Here is a 21,135-nt window from a genome sequence, read left to right as displayed (position 1 = left end):
CTCAACCTCTCGTCATAATCTAATCCCCTCAACTCTGGGATCAACCTAGTGAATCTCCTCTGCACTCCCTCCAGTGCCAATATGTCCTTTCTCAGGTAAGGAGACCAAAACTGAACAAATACTCCAGATGCGGCCTCACCAACACCCTATACAATTGATTGCAGCATAACCTCACTAGTCTTGAACTCCATCCCTCTAGCAATGAAAGACAAAACTCGATTAGCCTTCTTAATCACCTGTTGCACCTGCACATCAACTTTTTGCGACTCGTGCACCAGCGCACCCAGGTCCCTCTGCACAGCAGCATGTTTTAACATCTTACCGTTTAAATAATAATCCATTCTGCTGTTATTCCTCCCAAAATGGATAGCCTCACACTTGGCAACATTGAATTCCATCTGCCAGACCCTAGCCCATTCACCTAACCTATCCAAATCCTTCTGCAGACTTCCGGTATCCTCTGCACTTTTTGCTTTACCACTCATCTTAGTGTCGTCTGCAAACTTTGACACATTGTACTTGGTCCCCAACTCCAAATTATCTATGTAAATTGTGAACAACTGCGGGCCCAACACTGATCCTTGAGGGATACCACTAGTTACAGGTTGCCAACCAGATAAACACCCATTTATCCCCACTCTCTGCTTTCTGTTAGTTAACCAATCCTCTACCCATGCTACCACTTTACCCTCAATGCCATGCATCTTTAGTTTATGCAGCAACCTTTTGTGTGGCACCTTGTCAAAAGCTTTCTGGAAATCCAGATATACCACATCCATGGCTCCCCGTTATCTACTGCACTGGTAACGTCCTCAAAAAATTCTACCAAATTAGTCAGACACGACCTACCCTTTGTGAACTCATGCTGCATCTGCCCAATGGGACAATTTCCCTCCACATCGATTATCGTAAAAACCCACCTGGTCCACTAGTGTCCTTTAGGGAAGGAATCTGCCCTCCTTACCCATCCCTGGCCGACAAGTGACTTCAGACCCCACACAGCAACGTGGTCAACTTTTAGCTGCAGTTAGGAACGGGCAATAAATGCTGGCCGTAGCCAGCGACGCTCATGCCCCGTAAAAATGAATAAAAGTAAATAATGTGGGGGCAGCACAGTGGGTTAGCACTGCTGCCTCACGGTGCTGAGGACCTGGGTTCGATCCCGGCCCCGGGTCACTGTCCGTGTGGAGTTTGCACATTCTCCCGTGTCTGCGTGGGTCTCGCCACCACAACCCAAAGATTTTTGGATTGGCCAATCATAAAATAGAGTCCAGGAGGCCATTTGGCCCATTGAGTCTGCACCGGCCCTTGGAGAGAACACCCAACTTAAGCCCACGCCTTCACCCTATCCCGTGACCAGTAACCCCACCTAACCTTTTTGGACACTAAGGACAATTTAACTTAGCCAATCCACCTAACCTGCATGTCTTTGGACTGTGGGAAGAAACCGGAGCACCCGGAGGAAACCCACGCAGACACGGGGAGAACGTGCAGATTCCACACAGACAGTGACCCAAGCCGGGAATCAAACCCAAGACCCTGGAGCTGTGAAGCAACTTGTGCTAACCACTATGCTTAATTTGGGGGGGGGGGAGAAAGAGAGAAAAAAAAATTGTGTACTATTTACACCAGGTATAATCTGGACAGAGATTTGAATAAATGTGTTCCTTATCACATCCAACTTTGGAGAATGGGGAGTGATCGGATTGAGGTGGTCGGAACATTGAAAGCATCTGATGGGGTAGATTAAGGGGGGGGGGGGGGGTAAATTAGGGGACACTATCTTAAATCTAGAGACAAGTCATTTCGGGGGTGGGGGCAGAGTAACAAAACAGGAAGCACTTTTCACATAGACGATAGTTTAAAAATCCCAATGTCCTAGAGGAAAGGAAACCACGCCTAGTCTGCAGAGTCCAGACGACACTGTCGTACACAATCGACTAGGAACTGCCCCCTCTGAAACGGTCGAGCGAGAAACTCGGCTCATGGCAATTATGGGCAGGGAATAAACGCTGCCTTCCCAGCCCAGTGACCACCCACAGCCCGGGAAAGATTTAAACCAAAAAATAAATCCTATGGAGAGACCTAGATTTTTGTTAGGGAAAGAGTGTCTCTTTGCCAAGTGACATTTGGAGGCGGATTAGCCAGGGTTTCATGAACAGAGCAGGTCACAGGGGACTGGAACGGCCCCCTCCGCCTGCTCTTGCGTCAATCAACGCTCCGGCTCAGCACTGGGAGGCCACAACACCCTCCAGTCTCGGGGCCCCCGGTGTCCGGCGCTCCCAACGGTGAAGATATCGGGGCTCATGGACACTCACTTGTGAGGCCGCCTCAGACTAACCTTCAGAAGAGTGGCTCTCTCTGTGCCTTTGCGACATTAGTCTCCTGCTTCAGCCCCCCAGTGCTCACTGGGGTGGACCGTGGCAAGCCCATCTCACATGCGAGGCTTAGGGGAAAGAGAGAGGATGCTTTCAGCCCATCAGTCAGGAGGGGACAGCGTTGACCCCGCCACGCCACCCAACCCCCCCTACACCCCGCAATTCTCCAATCACACCTGCTTTGCCGAATTAAGAGGCAAAGCAAATGAATAACAAATCAATTTTGGACAAAACAAAAACTGGGTCACACGTGCCACGTGTGCGGAGGTAGCTCTCCGGAGATTTGGTCAGTGTAATTGACAGCACACAAAACAGCTCATTAGGTCTGCAGGGTTATGCTCCATGCCACCCAAGTCCATCAATATAATCTGCCATATTCCTTTCTCCCGAGTGTGCTGCCTGGCTTCCCGTCGAAAGTGTACTTGCGCTATTCATCTCCATCGCTCAGTGTTACACATTCCACCTTTCCTGGAGCCCAGCCGTTTCAGTCCTTCGTCATGCTGGGATTATCCCACTATTTACCCCCCACCCCCGCCCCCCAAAATCAAGCTCATGACTGGTTGCCAGCTAAAGGCTTTCATGCATAGACACGGAATAGGAATGGTTATGGGTTGGGGCCCCACTACAGCAAAGCCAGCAAACTGCCAGGCGCCATCTACCTTGTTCGATTCTGTAAGTGGAGATCTAAAACATTCTGTTTCAGCATCTGATCATGTTGAGATCAGATGCTGGGGAGGGGGGAGAAGGGGGGAGAGACAGCAAGCGGGGGGGTAAGGCAGAGAGAGAGAGGGGGAGGGGGGGGCGGAGGAGAGGGCGAGAGGGCGGAGGAGAGCGGGCAGGGGGGAGAAAGGGAGGGAGGGCGGGGGGGGAGGGCGGGGAGGGAGGGGGGGAGGGCGGGGGGGGAGGGCGGGGAGGGAGGGCGGGGAGGGAGGGCGGGGGGGAGAAAGGGAGGGCGGGCGGGGGGGGAGAAAGGGGAGGGCGGGCGGGGGGGGAGAAAGGGGAGGGCGGGCGGGGGGGGGAGAAAGGGGAGGGCGGGCGGGGGGGGAGAAAGGGGAGGGCGGGCGGGGGGGGAGAAAGGGGAGGGCGGGCGGGGGGGGGAGAAAGGGGAGGGAGGGCGGGGGGGGAGAAAGGGGAGGGAGGGCGGGGGGGGAGAAAGGGGAGGGAGGGCGGGGGGGGAGAAAGGGGAGGGAGGGCGGGGGGGGAGAAAGGGGAGGGAGGGCGGGGGGGGGAGAAAGGGGAGGGAGGGCGGGGGGGGAGAAAGGGGAGAAAGGGGAGGGAGGGCGGGGGGGGAGAAAGGGGAGAAAGGGGAGGGAGGGCGGGGGGGGGAGAAAGGGGAGGGAGGGCGGGGGGGGGAGAAAGGGGAGGGAGGGCGGGGGGGGGAGAAAGGGGAGGGAGGGCGGGGGGAGAAAGGGGAGGGAGGGCGGGGGGAGAAAGGGAGGGAGGGCGGGGGGAGAAAGGGGAGGGAGGGCGGGGGGAGAAAGGGGAGGGAGGGCGGGGGGAGAAAGAGAAGAGAGCGAGGGGGAGAAAGAGAGCGAGGGGGGAGAAAGAGAGCGAGGGGGGAGAAAGAGAGCGAGGGGGGAGAAAGAGAGCGAGGGGGGAGAAGAGAGCGAGGGGGGAGAAAGAGAGCGAGGGGGGAGAAAGAGAGCGAGGGGGGAGAAAGAGAGCGAGGGGGGAGAAAGAGAGCGAGGGGGGAGAAAGAGAGCGAGGGGGGAGAAAGAGAGCGAGGGGGGAGAAAGAGAGCGAGGGGGGAGAAAGAGAGCGAGGGGGGAGAAAGAGAGCGAGGGGGGAGAAAGAGAGCGAGGGGGGAGAAAGAGAGCGAGGGGGGAGAAAGAGAGCGAGGGGGGAGAAAGAGAGCGAGGGGGGAGAAAGAGAGCGAGGGGGGAGAAAGAGAGCGAGGGGGGAGAAAGAGAGCGAGGGGGGAGAAAGAGAGCGAGGGGGGAGAAAGAGAGCGAGGGGGGAGAAAGAGAGCGAGGGGGGAGAAAGAGAGCGAGGGGGGAGAAAGAGAGCGAGGGGGGAGAAAGAGAGCGAGGGGGGAGAAAGAGAGCGAGGGGGGAGAAAGAGAGCGAGGGGGGAGAAAGAGAGCGAGGGGGGAGAAAGAGAGCGAGGGGGGAGAAAGAGAGCGAGGGGGGAGAAAGAGAGCGAGGGGGAGAAAGAGAGCGAGGGGGGAGAAAGAGAGCGAGGGGGGAGAAAGAGAGCGAGGGGGGAGAAAGAGAGCGAGGGGGGAGAAAGAGAGCGAGGGGGGAGAAAGAGAGCGAGGGGGGAGAAAGAGAGCGAGGGGGGAGAAAGAGAGCGAGGGGGGAGAAAGAGAGCGAGGGGGGAGAAAGAGAGGGAGGGGGAGAAAGAGAGCGAGGGGGGAGAAAGAGAGCGAGGGGGGAGAAAGAGAGCGAGGGGGGAGAAAGAGAGCGAGGGGGGAGAAAGAGAGCGAGGGGGGAGAAAGAGAGCGAGGGGGGAGAAAGAGAGCGAGGGGGGAGAAAGAGAGCGAGGGGGGAGAAAGAGAGCGAGGGGGGAGAAAGAGAGCGAGGGGGGAGAAAGAGAGCGAGGGGGAGAAAGAGAGCGAGGGGGGAGAAAGAGAGCGAGGGGGGAGAAAGAGAGCGAGGGGGGAGAAAGAGAGCGAGGGGGAGAAAGAGAGCGAGGGGGGAGAAAGAGAGCGAGGGGGAGAAAGAGAGCGAGGGGGAGAAAGAGAGCGAGGGGGGAGAAAGAGAGCGAGGGGGGAGAAAGAGAGCGAGGGGGGAGAAAGAGAGCGAGGGGGGAGAAAGAGAGCGAGGGGGGAGAAAGAGAGCGAGGGGGGAGAAAGAGAGCGAGGGGGGAGAAAGAGAGCGAGGGGGGAGAAAGAGAGCGAGGGGGGAGAAAGAGAGCGAGGGGGGAGAAAGAGAGCGAGGGGGGAGAAAGAGAGCGAGGGGGGGAGAAAGAGAGCGAGGGGGGAGAAAGAGAGCGAGGGGGGAGAAAGAGAGCGAGGGGGGAGAAAGAGAGCGAGGGGGAGAAAGAGAGCGAGGGGGGAGAAAGAGAGCGAGGGGGGAGAAAGAGAGCGAGGGGGGAGAAAGAGAGCGAGGGGGGAGAAAGAGAGCGAGGGGGGAGAAAGAGAGCGAGGGGGGAGAAAGAGAGCGAGGGGGAGAAAGAGAGCGAGGGGGGAGAAAGAGAGCGAGGGGGGAGAAAGAGAGCGAGGGGGGAGAAAGAGAGCGAGGGGGGAGAAAGAGAGCGAGGGGGGAGAAAGAGAGCGAGGGGGGAGAAAGAGAGCGAGGGGGAGAAAGAGAGCGAGGGGGGAGAAAGAGAGCGAGGGGGGAGAAAGAGAGCGAGGGGGGAGAAAGAGAGCGAGGGGGGAGAAAGAGAGCGAGGGGGGAGAAAGAGAGCGAGGGGGGAGAAAGAGAGCGAGGGGGGAGAAAGAGAGCGAGGGGGGAGAAAGAGAGCGAGGGGGGAGAAAGAGAGCGAGGGGGGAGAAAGAGAGCGAGGGGGGAGAAAGAGAGCGAGGGGGGAGAAAGAGAGCGAGGGGGGAGAAAGAGAGCGAGGGGGGAGAAAGAGAGCGAGGGGGGAGAAAGAGAGCGAGGGGGGAGAAAGAGCGCGAGGGGGGAGAAAGAGAGCGAGGGGGGAGAAAGAGAGCGAGGGGGGAGAAAGAGAGCGAGGGGGGAGAAAGAGAGCGAGGGGGGAGAAAGAGAGCGAGGGGGGAGAAAGAGAGCGAGGGGGGAGAAAGAGAGCGAGGGGGGAGAAAGAGAGCGAGGGGGAGAAAGAGAGAGGGGGGGAGAGAGAGGGGGGGAGAAAGAAAGGGGGGGAGAAAGAGGGGGGGAGAAAGAGAGGGGGGGAGAAAGAGAGGGGGGGAGAAAGAGAGGGGGGGAGAAAGAGAGGGGGGGAGAAAGAGAGGGGGGGAGAAAGAGAGGGGGGGAGAAAGAGAGGGGGGGAGAAAGAGAGGGGGGGAGAAAGAGAGGGGGGGAGAAAGAGAGGGGGGGAGAAAGAGAGGGGGGAGAAAGAGAGGGGGGGAGAAAGAGAGGGGGGGAGAAAGAGAGGGGGGGAGAAAGAGAGGGGGGGAGAAAGAGAGGGGGGGAGAAAGAGAGGGGGGGAGAAAGAGAGGGGGGGGAGAAAGAGAGGGGGGGAGAGAGAAAGAAAGGGGGGAGAGAGAAAGAAGGGGGGAGAGAGAAAGAAAGGGGGGAGAGAGAAAGAAAGGGGGGAGAGAGAAAGAAAGGGGGGAGAGGGAAAGAAAGGGGGGAGAGGGAAAGAAAGGGGGGAGAGGGAAAGAAAGGGGGGAGAGAGAAAGAAAGGGGGGAGAGAGAAAGAAAGGGGGGGGGAGAGAGAAAGAAAGGGGGGGAGAGAGAAAGAAAGGGGGGGAGAGAGAAAGAAAAGGGGGAGAGAGAAAGAAAAGGGGGAGAGAGAAAGAAAGGGGGGAGAGAGAAAGAAAGGGGAGAAGAGAAAGAGAGGGGAGAGAAAGAGAAAGATGGGTGGGGGGGGGGGGGGGGAAGAGAAGAAAAAGAGAGAGGGGGTAAGATCGACGTGGGAAGAGTAGGAAAGGGTGGGGTGGAGAGATGGAGAGGGAGAGCGATCCCGTTGGCTGCTTTGGGACGTACTGGCCTGCGGGGCTCCAGTGACAGCCCCACCGTTCGAGGCAGCACGCGGCCTGGCCATTGCCCTACCCGCATTACCTTGGAACAAACTGGTTCGCTGGCCTCTTGGGTCTGTACTCTGGGTGCACCATGAAGAGCATGTGCGGGAAGCCCGTGCCAAAGTAAGCTCCATCTGTGTGGTGATGCCGCGATGACTTTGGCGTGTACACGTCCATGCACTTGGGGCAATACAGCTTCACCATGGCCTCCCCGGGAATATCAGACAGACCTAGTTGGAACAAAGACGACAGGATTGGGGAGTGGGGGGAGAGAGGTTAAAAAAAACATTAGCTCCGTGTTAAGAGTTGAACAATTTCTCTGCCCCATTTCGATCACATTTCTTTGCTGCTTTCACACGTTTGCTTTCAGGGAAGCACCAGAACTGCTCCGGCCGCACATCTTTCTTCTCCTGTCTCGTGACCGGCTCCTCCTGTCACTAAATGGGCCCCCTCCCTCCTGTCCCCAATTTCGCCCCCCCGCCCCCCCCCCGGTTCCGCAAGGCCATTAGATGTGGTGGCGAAAGCAGGCCATTCGGCCCATCGTGTCTGCTCCGCCATTCAATGAGATAACGTCTGATCTGCTGTGATAATCCTCAACTGCACTTTCCCGCCTTCTCCCCATCACCCTCACCGATTACGGGCAATCACAACCACAATCTTCCCCCAAAAGCTTTAGGTTTCCAAGCGCAGTGGAGGCAAAATCATTAGAAGGTACCGTTTAATGGAGCTTTCTTGCAAAGATTTTAAAAACGAGTACAATAATTTTTTAAAAATACATGCTTTTTCCTCCCCACGTGGTAACTATTGTGCTTAGCGAAGCGCTCTCTGTACGGGGCGATGTAGACGGCTGGTCACATGAGCACTATGGGCAAATGAGATTTACCACCGGAAAGTGTGACGCAATGCATTTTGGGAGGACTAACGAGACAAGAGATACGCAATCAACGGTAGGACGCTGGGAAATCAGGGAATCAGACGCACCTGAAGGCAGCAGGACGGGTAGATAAGGTGGGTCAGAAGGCATATGGGGTACTTGCCTTTATTAGCAGAAGAACAGAATATAAGAGCAGGGAGGTTATGATGGAGCTGTACAAAACGCTGGTTAGATCACAGCTAGAGTAAGGTGCACAGTTCTGATCACCACACTATGGGAAGGATGTGATTGCACTGGAGAGGGTGCGGAGGAGATTCACCAGGATGCTGCCTGGGCCGGAGCGTTCCAGCTGTGAAGAGAGGCGGGTTAGGCCGGGGCTGTTTTCCCTCGGAGCAGGGAAGGCTGAGGGGGGCCCTGATCGAGGTGGACAAAATTATGAGGGACAGAGGGTGGATAGGGAGGAACTTTTCCCCTTAGTAGAGGGTCAATAACCAGGGGACAGAGATTTAAGGAAAGGGGTGAGAGATTTAGAGGAGATTGTAGGTAAAATGTATTCACCCAGAGGGTGTTGGGAATCTGGGACTCGCTGCCTGAGAGGGTGGGAGAGGCGGGGAATCCTCACAACATTGAAGAAGCATTTCGATGAGCGTTTGAAACGCCGTAGCGAACAAGGCTACGGAGCAAGTGCTGGAAAATGGGATGAGAATGGATAGGTGCTGAATGGGCAGCACAGGCGATGGGCTGAAGGGCCTGTTTCTGTGCTGTAAAACTCCTTAAAACTGTAACGATGTAGAATTTGCAACTTGTGTTTGAATAAAACATTGCACAATATAATGCCTCTCTGTTCCAAGGTAAAAGTCCCGGGTGAGTTATTATAGTTGGGAACTACCCAAGTGAGGATTGTTAAATTTGCAGCCAGAGATCCTATCAGGGAAAATTTTAACCTCCCCGTGCTTAGTGCAAGCTCAACACTGGTCCTCTCGGTGATTTTTGATGGAATGAGGTCAACTGTCCTTCCACACCAAGTGGCGACTGAATACCAATTGTGGTGACAAATACCCCACAGGCAGGGTGGATACATTGAACATTTGTGACTCAGTTAATCGCTATGGAAGGTAAAGGATTCAGTGGTCAACAGTGCATTGTTTACAGGCACGCACCCCTACGCAAAGTAGAAAATAGTTGAATGGAAAAATGCAAAACACCAGGAAGAACTGGGCGAGTGCGGCACGCAAGAAACAAAAACGAGGAGGGCGGCACGCAAGAAACAAAAACTGCCAGCGAGGGATTCCTTCCAATTTTCTGAGCAACTTATCCCTTACTGGGGGTGCTGGGAATTCCTGGCGGTCACCATCACCAACAGTCTGTCCTGGTCCATTCACGTTGATGCAACGGTCAAGAAAGCCCAACAACGTCTCTACTTCCTACGGAAGCTAAAGAAATTCAGCATGTCTGCATCGACTCTCACAAACTTCTACAGATGTGCGATAGAGAGCATCCTATCCGGCTGCATCACAGCCTGGTATGGCAACTGCTCGGCCCAAGATCGCTGAAACTGCAGAGTGTGGTGAACTCAGCCCAACACATCACACAAGCTTGCCCCCCTCACATTGATTCTGTCTGCACCTCCCGCTGCCTCAGGAAGGCAGACAGCAGTATCAGAGACCCCTCCCACCCAGGCACTGCCTTCTTCCAGACCCTTCCATCAGGCAGGAGGTACAGAAATCTGAAGACCCGCACATCAGACATAGGAACAGCTTCTTCCCCACAGCTACTAGACTCCTCAACGACCCCCCCCCCCTTCCCGCCCCCAGACTGATCTATTTCCTGTAAGAACACTATTCACGACGCCGTATGCTGCTCTTGCTCATGTATTTGCTCCGTTTGGTCCCTTGTTCCGCACTGTAACCAATCACTGTTTGTCAATGTTCTCTGTTGATTAATCTTTTTGTCTCCCGTGTACGTTCCCTCGGCCGCAGAAAAATACTTTTAACTATGCTTCGGTATGTGTGACAATAAATCAAATCAAAGATGGCCGACAACTACAGAATTGTGGGCATGAGGGCCAGCACCTTATTTTGGTGCGGGGCAGGGGGCATCGCGACGAATCTGGATTCAGGACAGGGGCAAATGAATTGTGCCCCTGCCGTTTTTAAAACCGGGGATTTCGATGTTTAGTTCACGAGCAATGGGAATCACTGTTGAAGCATCGCGGCCTGCTGGCAAACAGATTGCGAACTTGACCCATATCAAATTCAGCAAGCGTGCCTGCTCAGTGGAGAACCTTCAATGCTGGAGGGGTTCACTAATCCCGTGCACAGGAGATAGGTGGAAAGGCTGGCCAGCCCACCTTAATTCACCCATCCGGGGGGAGGCCGCATTACCGCGGCAATAATGGAGAAGAGCGTGTAGGGGGAGCTTAAAAAATAAATTAGTAGAGTGCAGCACGGTGGCGCAGTGGGTTAGCCCCGGGCTGCCTCACGGCGCCGAGGTCCCGGGTTCGATCCCGGCTCTGGGTCACTGTCCGTGTGGAGTTTGCACATTCTCCCCGTGTCTGCGTGGGTTTCGCCCCCACCACCCAAAGATGTGCAGGGTAGGTGGATTGGCCGCACTAAATTGCCCCTTAGTTGGAAAAAAATGAATTGGGTACTCTAAATTTATTTTTTAAAAAGGATTAATGAGGATGAGGTATTAGATACGTTAGCTGGCGGACTTCCGGGTGCGGCGATGACCAGCTAAGTCGCACGTTTCGGCAGCTCCCGGTGGAACGGACTTTTGGGCTCTTGATAGGAGCCCCAACGGCAATTTTAACGGCTAAAAACACCGTGCGGTAAACCAGAAGGGTGTTCCCCTGGACACGGATGGAAAAAGGAGAGGAAAGTGGCCGGATTGCAGCGGATCCTTTGGAACAACGGCAAGGAAGGCAAGCAAAAACCAAGATGGCGTCGGAAGGTGGCAGTTTCATATGGGGCCCTGAACAACAAGAGTTCTTGAAATGCTGCGTGGAGGAGATAAAAAGGAAATGAAGAAAGAGTTGTTGGCCCCGATACTACAGGCGATCGAAGGGCTAAAGGAGGAACAAAAGACCCAGGAGCAGGAGTTTCGGGTCGTGAAGGCGAAAGCAGCCGAGAATGAGAACGATATACAGGGCCTGGTGGTGAAGTCGGAGATACAGGAGGCACATCAGAAACGATGTGTGGAGAGGTTGGAGGCACTGGAAAACAACGCAAGGAGGAACAACCTGAGGATTCTTGGCCTTCCTGAAGGTGTGGAGGGGGCGGACGTCGGGGCATATGTGAGCACGATGCTGCACTCGTTAATGGGAGCGGAGGCCCCGACGGGTCCGTTGGAGGTGGAGGGAGCGTACCGAGTTATGATGCGAGGATCGAGAGCAGGAGAAACTCCCAGAGCCATAGTGGTGAGATTCCTCCGTTTTAAGGATAGAGAAATGGTCCTTAGATGGGCGAAGAAAAACTCGGTGCAGTATATGGGAGAACGCGGTGATCCGCGTTTATCAAGACTGGAGTGCGGAGGTGGCGAGAAGGAGGGCGAGCTTTAATCGGGCCAAGGCGGTACTTCATAAAAGGAAGATAAAATTTGGAATGCTGCAACCGGCAAGACTGTGGGTCACATATCAAGGGAGGCACCACTACTTTGAGACGGCGGATGAAGCGTGGACTTTTATTGTAGAAGAAAAACTGGAATGAGTGGATTATGAAAAAGAACGTTTGGACAAAGTGGTGGGGCGAATGTGGGGGGGCGAAGAGGGGTTTTATGTTCTAATCCTGCGGTATGGTAACTTTTCTTTCTCCCACAGGTGGTGATGGGGGGAGGTGGGGAGGGAGAGGAGATGGGGCGTTGGCCATGGGAGGCGGGGCCGAGGGAGAAGCGCGGGCTTGGTTCCCGCGCTATGATAATTATGGCGGGAATAGAGAAGCAGGAAGGAGGGGGCGTCGCACGGTGCGAGCCGTGGTCACGGGGGGAAGCCGAGGTCAGCCAGAGTTTGCTGACTTCTGGGAGCAACATGGGGGGAGTAATTACGCTAGCGGGGGGTCTAGCGGGGGGGGGTGGGAGGGGGGAATTACTGGGTTGCTGCTGCTGGGGAAAGGGGGGAGTGGGTACGGGAGAGGATGGGCGGGGGGGGCACCGCCTGGGGGAGATACAGCTGCGTGGAACTGGGTGAGAAGCTGGAAAAAGATGATGGCTAACCGGCAAGGGGGGGGGGGGGGGGGGGGGGGGGGGGAGGTGGGAAGCCCCCCAACTCGGCTGATCACGTGGAACGTGAGAGGGCTCAACGGGCCGATAAAGAGGGCACGAGTACTCGCACACCTTAAGAAACTTAAAGCAGATGTGGTTATGTTACAGGAAACGCACCTGAAACTGATAGACCAGGTTAGGCTGCGCAAAGGATGGGTGGGGCAGGTGTTCCATTCGGGGCTGGATGCGAAAAACAGCGGGGTGGCTATATTAGTGGGGAAGCGGGTAATGTTCGAGGCAAAGACTATAGTGGCGGATAACGGGGGCAGATACGTGATGGTGAGTGGCAAATTACAGGGAGAGATGGTGGTTTTGGTAAACGTGTATGCCCCGAACTGGGATGATGCCAACTTTATGAGGCGAATGCTAGGACGCATCCGGACCTAGAGACGGGAAAGCTGATAATGGGGGGAGACTTTAACACGGTGTTGGAACCAGGGCTGGATAGGTCGAAGTCCAGGACTGGTAGGAGGCCGGCAGCAGCCAAGGTGCTTAAGGATTTTATGGAGCAGATGGGAGGTGTGGACCCGTGGAGATTCAGTAGACCTAGGAGTAAGGAGTTCTCGTTTTTCTCCTATGTCCATAAAGTCTATTCGCGCATAGACTTTTTTGTGTTGGGTAGGGCATTGATCCCGAAGGTGAGGGGAACGGAATATACGGCTATAGCCATTTCGGATCATGCCCCACACTGGGTAGACTTGGAGATAGGGGAGGAAACAGGAGGGCGCCCACCCTGGAGAATGGACATGGGACTAATGGCGGATGAGGGGGTGTGCCTAAGGGTGAGGGGATGTATTGAAAAGTACTTGGAACTCAATGACAATGGGGAGGTTCAGGTGGGAGTGGTCTGGGAGGCGTTGAAGGCGGTGGTTAGGGGGGAGCTGATATCAATAAGGGCACATAAAGGGAAGCAGGAGAGTAAGGAACGGGAGCGGTTGCTGCAAGAACTTTTGAGGGTGGACAGACAATATGCGGAAGCACCGGAGGAGGGATTGTACAGGGAAAGGCAAAGGCTGCATGTGGAATTTGACTTGCTGACTACAGGCACTGCAGAGGCACAATGGAGGAAGGCGCAGGGTGTACAGTATGAATATGGGGAGAAGGCGAGCAGATTGCTGGCACACCAATTGAGGAAAAGGGGAGCAGCGAGGGAAATAGGGGGAGTGAGGGATGAGGAAGGAGAGATGGAGCGGGGAGCGGAGAGAGTGAATGAAGTGTTCAAGACATTTTATAAAAAATTATATGAAGCTCAACCCCCGGATGGGAGGGAGAGAATGATGGACTTTTTGGATCGGCTGGAAATTCCCAAGGTGAAAGAGCAGGAAAGGGTGGGACTGGGAGCACAGATCAAGGTAGAAGAAGTGGTGAAAGGAATTAGGAACATGCAGACGGGAAAGGCCCCGGGACCGGACGGATTCCCAGTTGAATTTTACAGAAAATATTTGGACTTGCTCGCCCCGGTACTGACGAGGACCTTTGACGAGGCAAAGGAAAGGGGACAACTGCCCCCGACTATGTCTGAAGCAACGATATCGCTTCTCTTAAAGAAGGAAAAGGACCCGCTACAATGCGGGTCCTACAGACCAATTTCCCTCCTAAATGTGGATGCCAAGGTCCTGGCCAAGGTAATGGCAATGAGAATAGAGGAATGTGTCCCGGGGGTGGTTCACGAGGACCAAACTGGGTTTGTGAAGGGGAGACAGCTGAACACGAATATACGGAGGCTGTTAGGGGTAATGATGATGGCCCCACCAGAGGGTGAAACGGAGATAGTAGTGGCGATGGATGCCGAGAAAGCATTTGATAGAGTGGAATGGGATTATTTGTGGGAGGTGTTGAGGAGATTTGGTTTTGGAGAGGGGTATGTTAGATGGGTGCAGCTATTGTATAGGGCCCCAGTGGCGAGCGTGGTCACGAATGGACGGGGATCGGCATATTTTCGGCTCCATAGAGGGACAAAGCAGGGATGTCCTCTGTCCCCATTACTGTTTGCACTGGCGATTGAGCCCCTGGCGATAGCGCTGAGGGGTTCCAAGAGATGGAGGGGAATACTTAGGGGAGGAGAAGAACACCGGGTATCTTTATATGCGGATGATTTGCTACTATATGTGGCGGATCCGGCGGAGGGGATGCCAGAAATAATGCGGATACTTGGGGAGTTTGGGGATTTTTCAGGGTATAAATTGAACATGGGGAAGAGTGAGCTGTTTGTGGTGCATCCAGGGGAGCAGAGTAGAGAAATAGAAGACCTACCGTTGAGGAAGGTAACAAGAGACTTTCGTTACCTGGGGATCCAGATAGCTAAGAATTGGGGCACATTGCACAGGCTAAATTTAACGCGGTTGGTGGAACAGATGGAGGAAGATTTCAAGAGATGGGATATGGTAGCACTGTCAATGGCAGGGAGGGTGCAGGCGGTTAAGATGGTGGTCCTCCCGAGATTCCTCTTTGTGTTTCAGTGCCTCCCGGTGGTGATCACGAAGGCTTTTTTTAAAAGGATAGAAAAGAGCATCATGGGTTTTGTTTGGGCCGGGAAGACTCCGAGAGTGAGGAAGGGATTCTTACAGCGTAGTAGGGATAGGGGGGGGCTGGCACTACCGAGCCTAAGTGAGTACTATTGGGCCGCTAATATTTCAATGGTGAGTAAGTGGATGGGAGAGGAGGAGGGAGCGGCGTGGAAGAGATTAGAGAGGGCGTCCTGTAGGGGGACCAGCCTGCAGGCTATGGTGACAGCCCCATTGCCGTTCTCACCGAGGAACTACACCACGAGCCCGGTGGTGGTAGCTACACTGAAGATTTGGGGACAGTGGAGACGACATAGGGGAAAGACCGGAGCATTGGGGGGGGTCCCCGATAAGAAACAACCATAGGTTTGCCCCGGGGGGGAATGGATGGGGGATATGGAATGTGGCAAAGAGCAGGAATAACGCAACTGAAAGATCTATTTGTGGATGGGAAGTTCGCAAGTCTGGGAGCACTGACCGAGAAATATGGGTTGCCCCAAGGGAATGCATTCAGGTACATGCAATTGAGGGCTTTTGCGAGGCAACAGGTGAGGGAATTCCCGCAGCTCCCGACACAAGAGGTGCAGGACAGAGTCATCTCAAAGAAATGGGTGGGGGATGGTAAGGTGTCGGATATATATAGGGAAATGAGGGACGAAGGGGAGACTATGGTAGATGAACTAAAAGGGAAATGGGAAGAAGAGCTAGGGGAGGAGATCGAGGAGGGGCTGTGGGCAGATGCCCTAAACAGGGTAAACTCGTCGTCCTCGTGTGCCAGGCTAAGCCTGATTCAGTTTAAGGTATTACACAGGGCACATATGACTGGAACACGGCTCAGTAAATTTTTGGGGTGGAGGATAGGTGTGCGAGGTGCTCGAGAAGCCCAGCGAATCATACCCATATGTTTTGGTCATGCCCGGCACTACAGGGGTTTTGGGTGGGGGTGACAAAGGCGCTTTCAAAGTAGTAGGAGTCCGGGTCGAACCAAGCTGGGGGTTGGCTATATTTGGGGTTGCACAAGAGCCGGGAGTGCAGGAGGCGAGAGAGGCCGATGTTTTGGCCTTTGCGTCCCTAGTAGCCCGGCGCAGGATATTGCTAATGTGGAAAGAAGCCAAGCCCCGGGGGTGGAGACCTGGATAAATGACATGGCGGGGTTCATAAAGCTAGAGCGGATTAAGTTCGTCCTAAGGGGGTCGGCTCAAGGGTTCACCAGGCGGTGGCAACCGTTCGTCGAATATCTTGCGGAAAGATAGATGGGGGAAAAAAGAAGGCAGCAGCAGCAGCCCAGGATTTGGAGGGGGGGGGGGGGGAGGGATGGGGGGGGGGGGGGTGTAGCCTGTGACAAGGCAGTTGCCAATTAGGGCTAGTTTTCATTTTTGTTATTTAATATTTATTTATTTTTTGTTTATATAAAAAAGGTCATTGTTATTTGTGTTGTTATAATGTTGTGTAAAGGATGCACAATGTACTGTGTTGGTTGACCAAAACTTTTCAATAAAATATTTATTAAAAAAAAGATACGTTAGCTGGCATAAAGGCACCTAAATCCCCAGGGCCTGATGAGATGTATCCCAGGCTCCTCCACGGGGAGGCAAGGGAGAAGATTTCTGGGGCCCTGACGGAGACAAAGTGCCAGATGACTGGCGGATACCTAAAGTGGTACTTTTGTGCAAGAACATTAGCAGGGATAAGTCAGATAATTAGGGGCTGGTTTAGCACAGTGGGCAAGCTGGCTTGTAATGCAGAACAAGGCCAGCGGCACGGTTCAATTCCCGTACCAGCCTCCCCGAACAGGCGCCGGAATGTGGTGACTAGGGGCTTTTCACAGTAACTTCATTGAAGCCGACTTGTGACAATAAGCGATTGTTATTATAATTACAGGCCAGGTAGTCTAACGTCAGTGATAGGGAAATTATTGGAAAAATTCTGATGGACACCATTAATCAATACTTGGAACGCCAGGGGTTGGACAGGGACAGTCAGCACGGATTTGTCGCACTAATTTAATTGAGTTTCTTTACAAAAAAAAATATATTGATGAGGGAAGCATAGTGGATGTTTACAAGGACTTTTTGAAACACAACCTGGTATAATATAGCAAGTGCGGTGGCTTATTTGCAAATTTGCAAGCAAAACCTATCCCAAAGAGATCTTTGTTTGGGATTTGACTGAAGGATCAAATATCGCCCAGAACACCCAAAAGTAGTACCAGTGCTTTTCGCAGGACCATCAAAAGCGGCTTCTCGGATTGTCATCACTGCGCTGCTGGTGGGAGCTTGCTCCGTGTAAATCGGTCGCAGCGTTTTCCACATTGCAACAGCGAACGGCACCTCAGCGGTAATTTTACTGGCTGCAAAGTGCTTCGCAATGAACAGAAGGTTACTCGCAAACGCAAGCTCGCTCTTCACTTACCAATCGGAAGCATGGGCTGGTTCTCACAGTACACCCGTGGACAATAACCGAAGTCTCCCTGCTGGTATTTCTCCAGCTGAAAGCAAGCACAAAAGATGCATTAGGCATAGCAAAGAGGCTGCTTCTATTCACAGTAAAAAACAGTCAAGACTGTGTCAGCCTAAATTTCCAAGCAGAGGTTGTTCAGACTTTTGGATAAGGGACTAAGGAACCAAGGCGGGTAAGGCCTTGATCTGATTAAATAGCAGAACGGGCAGCAGGGTAGCACAGTGGTTAGCACTGTGGCTTCACAGCGCCAGGGTCCCAGGTTCAATTCCTCACTGGGTCACTGTCTGTGCGGAGTTCTCCCTGTCTCTGCGTGGGTTTCCTCCGGGTGCTCCGGTTTCCTCCCACAGTCCAAAGACGTGCAGGTTAGGTGGATTGGCCACGCTAAATTGCCCCTGGTGTCCAAAAAAGGTTAGATGGCGTTATTGGGTTACGGGGATAGGGTGGAAGTGAGGGCTTAAGTGGGTCGGTGCAGACTCGATGGGCTGAATGGACTCCTTCTGCACTGTATGTTCTAACGAGCTCCTTCTGCCCTTGTGTCTCAGTGCAGCTGCTCTTTAGTCCATGTGGAGGCACATGACGTGCACATCATGGGCAAGCTGGCACAAATCACTGCGGTCCACCTGCCACAATGTTGGATTACTGCCCGAGCCCGCAGAATGGCACGCCAACGTGAGCCGGCACAGGGGCAGGAAACATCCAACAAATAAAAAGCAATGGTTGGGTCACAATCGGCCTGTGGCCTCGGGTAATGGGGTTAATGACTGTGAACTCTCTCCTCCACCTTCACCCCATTTTTATTTCTTTTTAAAAAAAAATTTAGAGTACCAAATTCATTTTTTCCAATTAAGGGGCAATTTAGCGTGGCCAATCCACCTACCCTGCACATCTTTGGGTTGTGGGGGCGAAACCCACGCAGACACGGGGAGAATGTGCAAACTCCACACGGACAGTGACCCAGAGCCGGGATCGAACCTGGGAACTCGGCGCCGTGAGGCCGCAGGGCTAACTTCTGCGCCATTGTGCTGCTCCCATTTTTATTTCTATCCATTTATTTTAATTTCTATTCATTGACCGGTTGTTTCCCCACCATTGTCCCCCTCCCGGCCCTGTTGCCCTTTGACCTGCTCACCTTTGTTCTCCCATTCACACATTCTAATCTCTTTCTGCGCCACTATCAGCTCCCTTCTTAGCCTTAATCAGGCCCGTTTACATCCCCCTTGTCGTTCTGTCCACGACATCTTTATCAATCTCTAACCATCAGTGGTTCCCCATCCAGTCCCACCGCTTGAAGCCCCCCCCCCCCCCCCCACCCCACTCCCAACAGTATAAATCTGACCCCATTTCCAGTTCACTCCAGCTTTGTCAAAGAGTCACCCAGACTCAATACGATAGCCCCCTTCTCTCTTCACAGATGCTGTCAGACCTGCTGAGATTGTCCAGTATTTTCTGTTTAGAACATAGAACATTACAGCGCAGTACAGGCCCTTCGGCCCTCGATGTTGCGCCGACCTGTGAAACCACTCTAAAGCCCATCTACACTATTCCCTTATCGTCCATATGTCTATCCAATGACCATTTGAATGCCCTTAGTGTTGGCAAGTCCACTACTGTTGCAGGCAGGGCATTCCACGCCCTTACTGCTCTCCGAGTAAAGAACCTACCTCTGACATCTGTCCTATATCTATCTCCCATCAATTTAAAGCTATGTCCCCTCGATCTAGACATCACCATCCGAGGAAAAAGGCTCTCACCGTCAAAGAACAAAGAAAAGTACAGCACAGGAACAGGCCCTTCGGCCCTCCAAGCCGACCATGCTGCCCGACTAAACTACAATCTTCTACACTTCCTGGGTCGGTATCCCTCTATTCCCATCCTATTCATTTATTTGTCAAGATGCCCCTTAAATGTCACTATCGTCCCTGCTTCCACCACCTCCTCCGGTAGCGAGTTCCAGGCACCCACTACCCTCTGCGTAAAAAAAAACTTGCCTCGTACATCTACTCTAAACCATGCCCCTCGCACCTTAAACCTATGCCCCCTAGTAATTGACCCCTCTACCCTGGGGAAAAGCCTCTGACTATCCACTCTGTCTATGCCCCTCATAATATTGTAGACCTCTATCAGGTCGCCCCTCAACCTCCGTCGTTCCAGTGAGAACAAACCGAGTTTATTCAAAAGCTCCTCATAGCTAATGCCCTCCATACCAGGCAACATCCTGGTAAATCTCTTCTGCACCCTCTCTAAAGCCTCCACATCCTGTGGCGACCAAAATTGAACACAATACTCCAAGTGTGGCCTAACTAAGGGTCTATACAGCTGCAACATGACTTGTCAATTCTTATACTCAATGCCCCGGCCAATGAAGGCAAGCATGCCGTATGCCTTCTTGACTACCTTCTCCACCTGTATTGCCCCTTTCAGTGACCTGTGGACCTGTACACCTAGATCTCTTTGACTTTCAATACTCTTGAGGGTTCTACCATTCACTGTATATTCACTACCTGCATTAGACCACACCCTATCTAATCCACTGATCATCTTGTATGCCTCAATTAAGTCACCTCTTAACCTTCTCTCTAACGAAAACAGCCTCAAGCCCCTCAGCCTTTCCTCATAAGATTTTCCCTCCATACCAGGCAACATTCTGGTAAATCTCCTCTGCACCCTTTCCAATGCTTCCACATCCTTCCTATAATGCGGCGACCGGAATTGCATGCAATACTCCAAATGCGGCCGCACCAGAGTTTTGTACATCTGCAACATGACCTCATGGCTCCGAAACTCAATCCCTCTACCAATAAAAGCTAACACACCGTACGCCTTCTTAACAACCCTCGCAACCTGGGCGGCAACTTTCAGGGATCTATTTACATGGACACCGAGATCTCTCTGCTCATCCACACTGCCAAGAATCTTACCATTAGCCCAGTACTCTTTCTTCCTGTTATTCCTTCCAAAATGAATCACCTCACACTTTTCTGCATTAAGGGGTCCGAGGAGATAGGAGAGGTGCTAAATGAATATTTTTCGTCAGTATTCACACAGGAAAAAGTCAATGTTGTCGAGGAGAATACTGAGATTCAGGCTACTAGACGAGAAGGGCTTGAGGTTCAAAAGGAGGAGGTGTTAGCAATTCTGGAAAGTGTGAAAATAGACAAGTCCCCTGGGCTGGATGGGATTTATCCTAGGATTCTCTGGGAAGCTAGGGAGGAGATTGCTGAGCCTTTGGCTTTGATCTATAAGTCATCTTTGTCTACAGGAATAGTGCCAGAAGACGGGAGGATAGCAAATGTTGTCCCCTTGTTCAAGAAGGGGCGTAGAGACAATCCCGGTAACTATAGACCAGTGAGCCTTATTTCTGTTGTGGGCAAAATCTTGGAAAGGTTTATTAGAGATAGGATGTATAATCATCTGGAAAGGAATAATTTGATTAGAGATAGTCAACACGGTTTTGTGAAGGGTAGGTCGTGCCTCACAAATCTTATTGAGTTCTTTGAGAAAGTGACCGAACAGGTGGATGAGGGTAAAGCAGTTGATGTGGTGTATATGGATTTCAGTAAAGCGTTTGAGAAGGTTCCCCACGGTAGGCTACTGCAGAAAATACAGAGGCATGGGATTCAGGGAGATTTAGCAGTTTGGATCAGAAATTGGCTAGCTGGAAGAAGACAAAGGGTGGTGGTTGATGGGAAATGTTCGGACTGGAGTCCAGTTACTAGTGGTGTACCACAAGGATCTGTTTTGGGGCCATTGCTGTTTGTCATTTTTATAAACGACCTGGAGGAGGACGTAGAAGGATGGATGAGTAAATTTGCAGATGACACTAAAGTCGGTGGAGTTGTGGACAGTGCGGAAGGATGTTACAAGTTACAGAGGGACATAGATAAGCTGCAGCGCTGGGCTGAGAGATGGCAAATGGAGTTTAATGCAGAAAAGTGTGAGGTGATTCATTTTGGAAGGACTAACAGGAAGACAGAGTACTGGGCTAATGGTAAGATTCTTGGCAGTGTGGATGAGCAGAGAGATCTCGGTGTCCATGTACATAGATCCCTGAAAGTTGCCGCCCAGGTTGCGAGGGTT

General features: G+C 53.0%; 1 protein-coding gene across 7 annotated transcripts in view; it reads right to left on the bottom strand.

The window, feature by feature from the left end:
• csnk2b (casein kinase 2, beta polypeptide) overlaps positions 1 to 21,135 on the bottom strand; it is a 74,498-nt gene that overhangs the window by 8,660 nt on the left and 44,703 nt on the right. For 5 of the 7 annotated variants that reach the window (XM_072475767.1, XM_072475766.1, XM_072475768.1 and 2 more), the window contains 3 exons: positions 17,011 to 17,086; positions 7,004 to 7,193; positions 2,342 to 2,446 (listed from right to left, as the gene is read on the bottom strand). In XM_072475767.1, the coding sequence (XP_072331868.1) occupies positions 2,344 to 2,446; positions 7,004 to 7,193; positions 17,011 to 17,086 (369 nt within the window). In that variant the 3' untranslated portion in view covers positions 2,342 to 2,343. The remainder of the gene's footprint in view (positions 1 to 2,341; positions 2,447 to 7,003; positions 7,194 to 17,010; positions 17,087 to 21,135) is intronic. The other 2 variants (XM_072475770.1, XM_072475764.1) reach the window with 1 other exon arrangement.

This window comes from Scyliorhinus torazame, chromosome 14 (assembly GCF_047496885.1).
Source record: "Scyliorhinus torazame isolate Kashiwa2021f chromosome 14, sScyTor2.1, whole genome shotgun sequence".
Taxonomy (NCBI): Eukaryota; Metazoa; Chordata; class Chondrichthyes; order Carcharhiniformes; family Scyliorhinidae; genus Scyliorhinus; species Scyliorhinus torazame.
The sequence above is the reverse complement of the archived record's forward strand: the minus strand, read 5'-3'. Positions and strand labels throughout refer to the sequence as shown.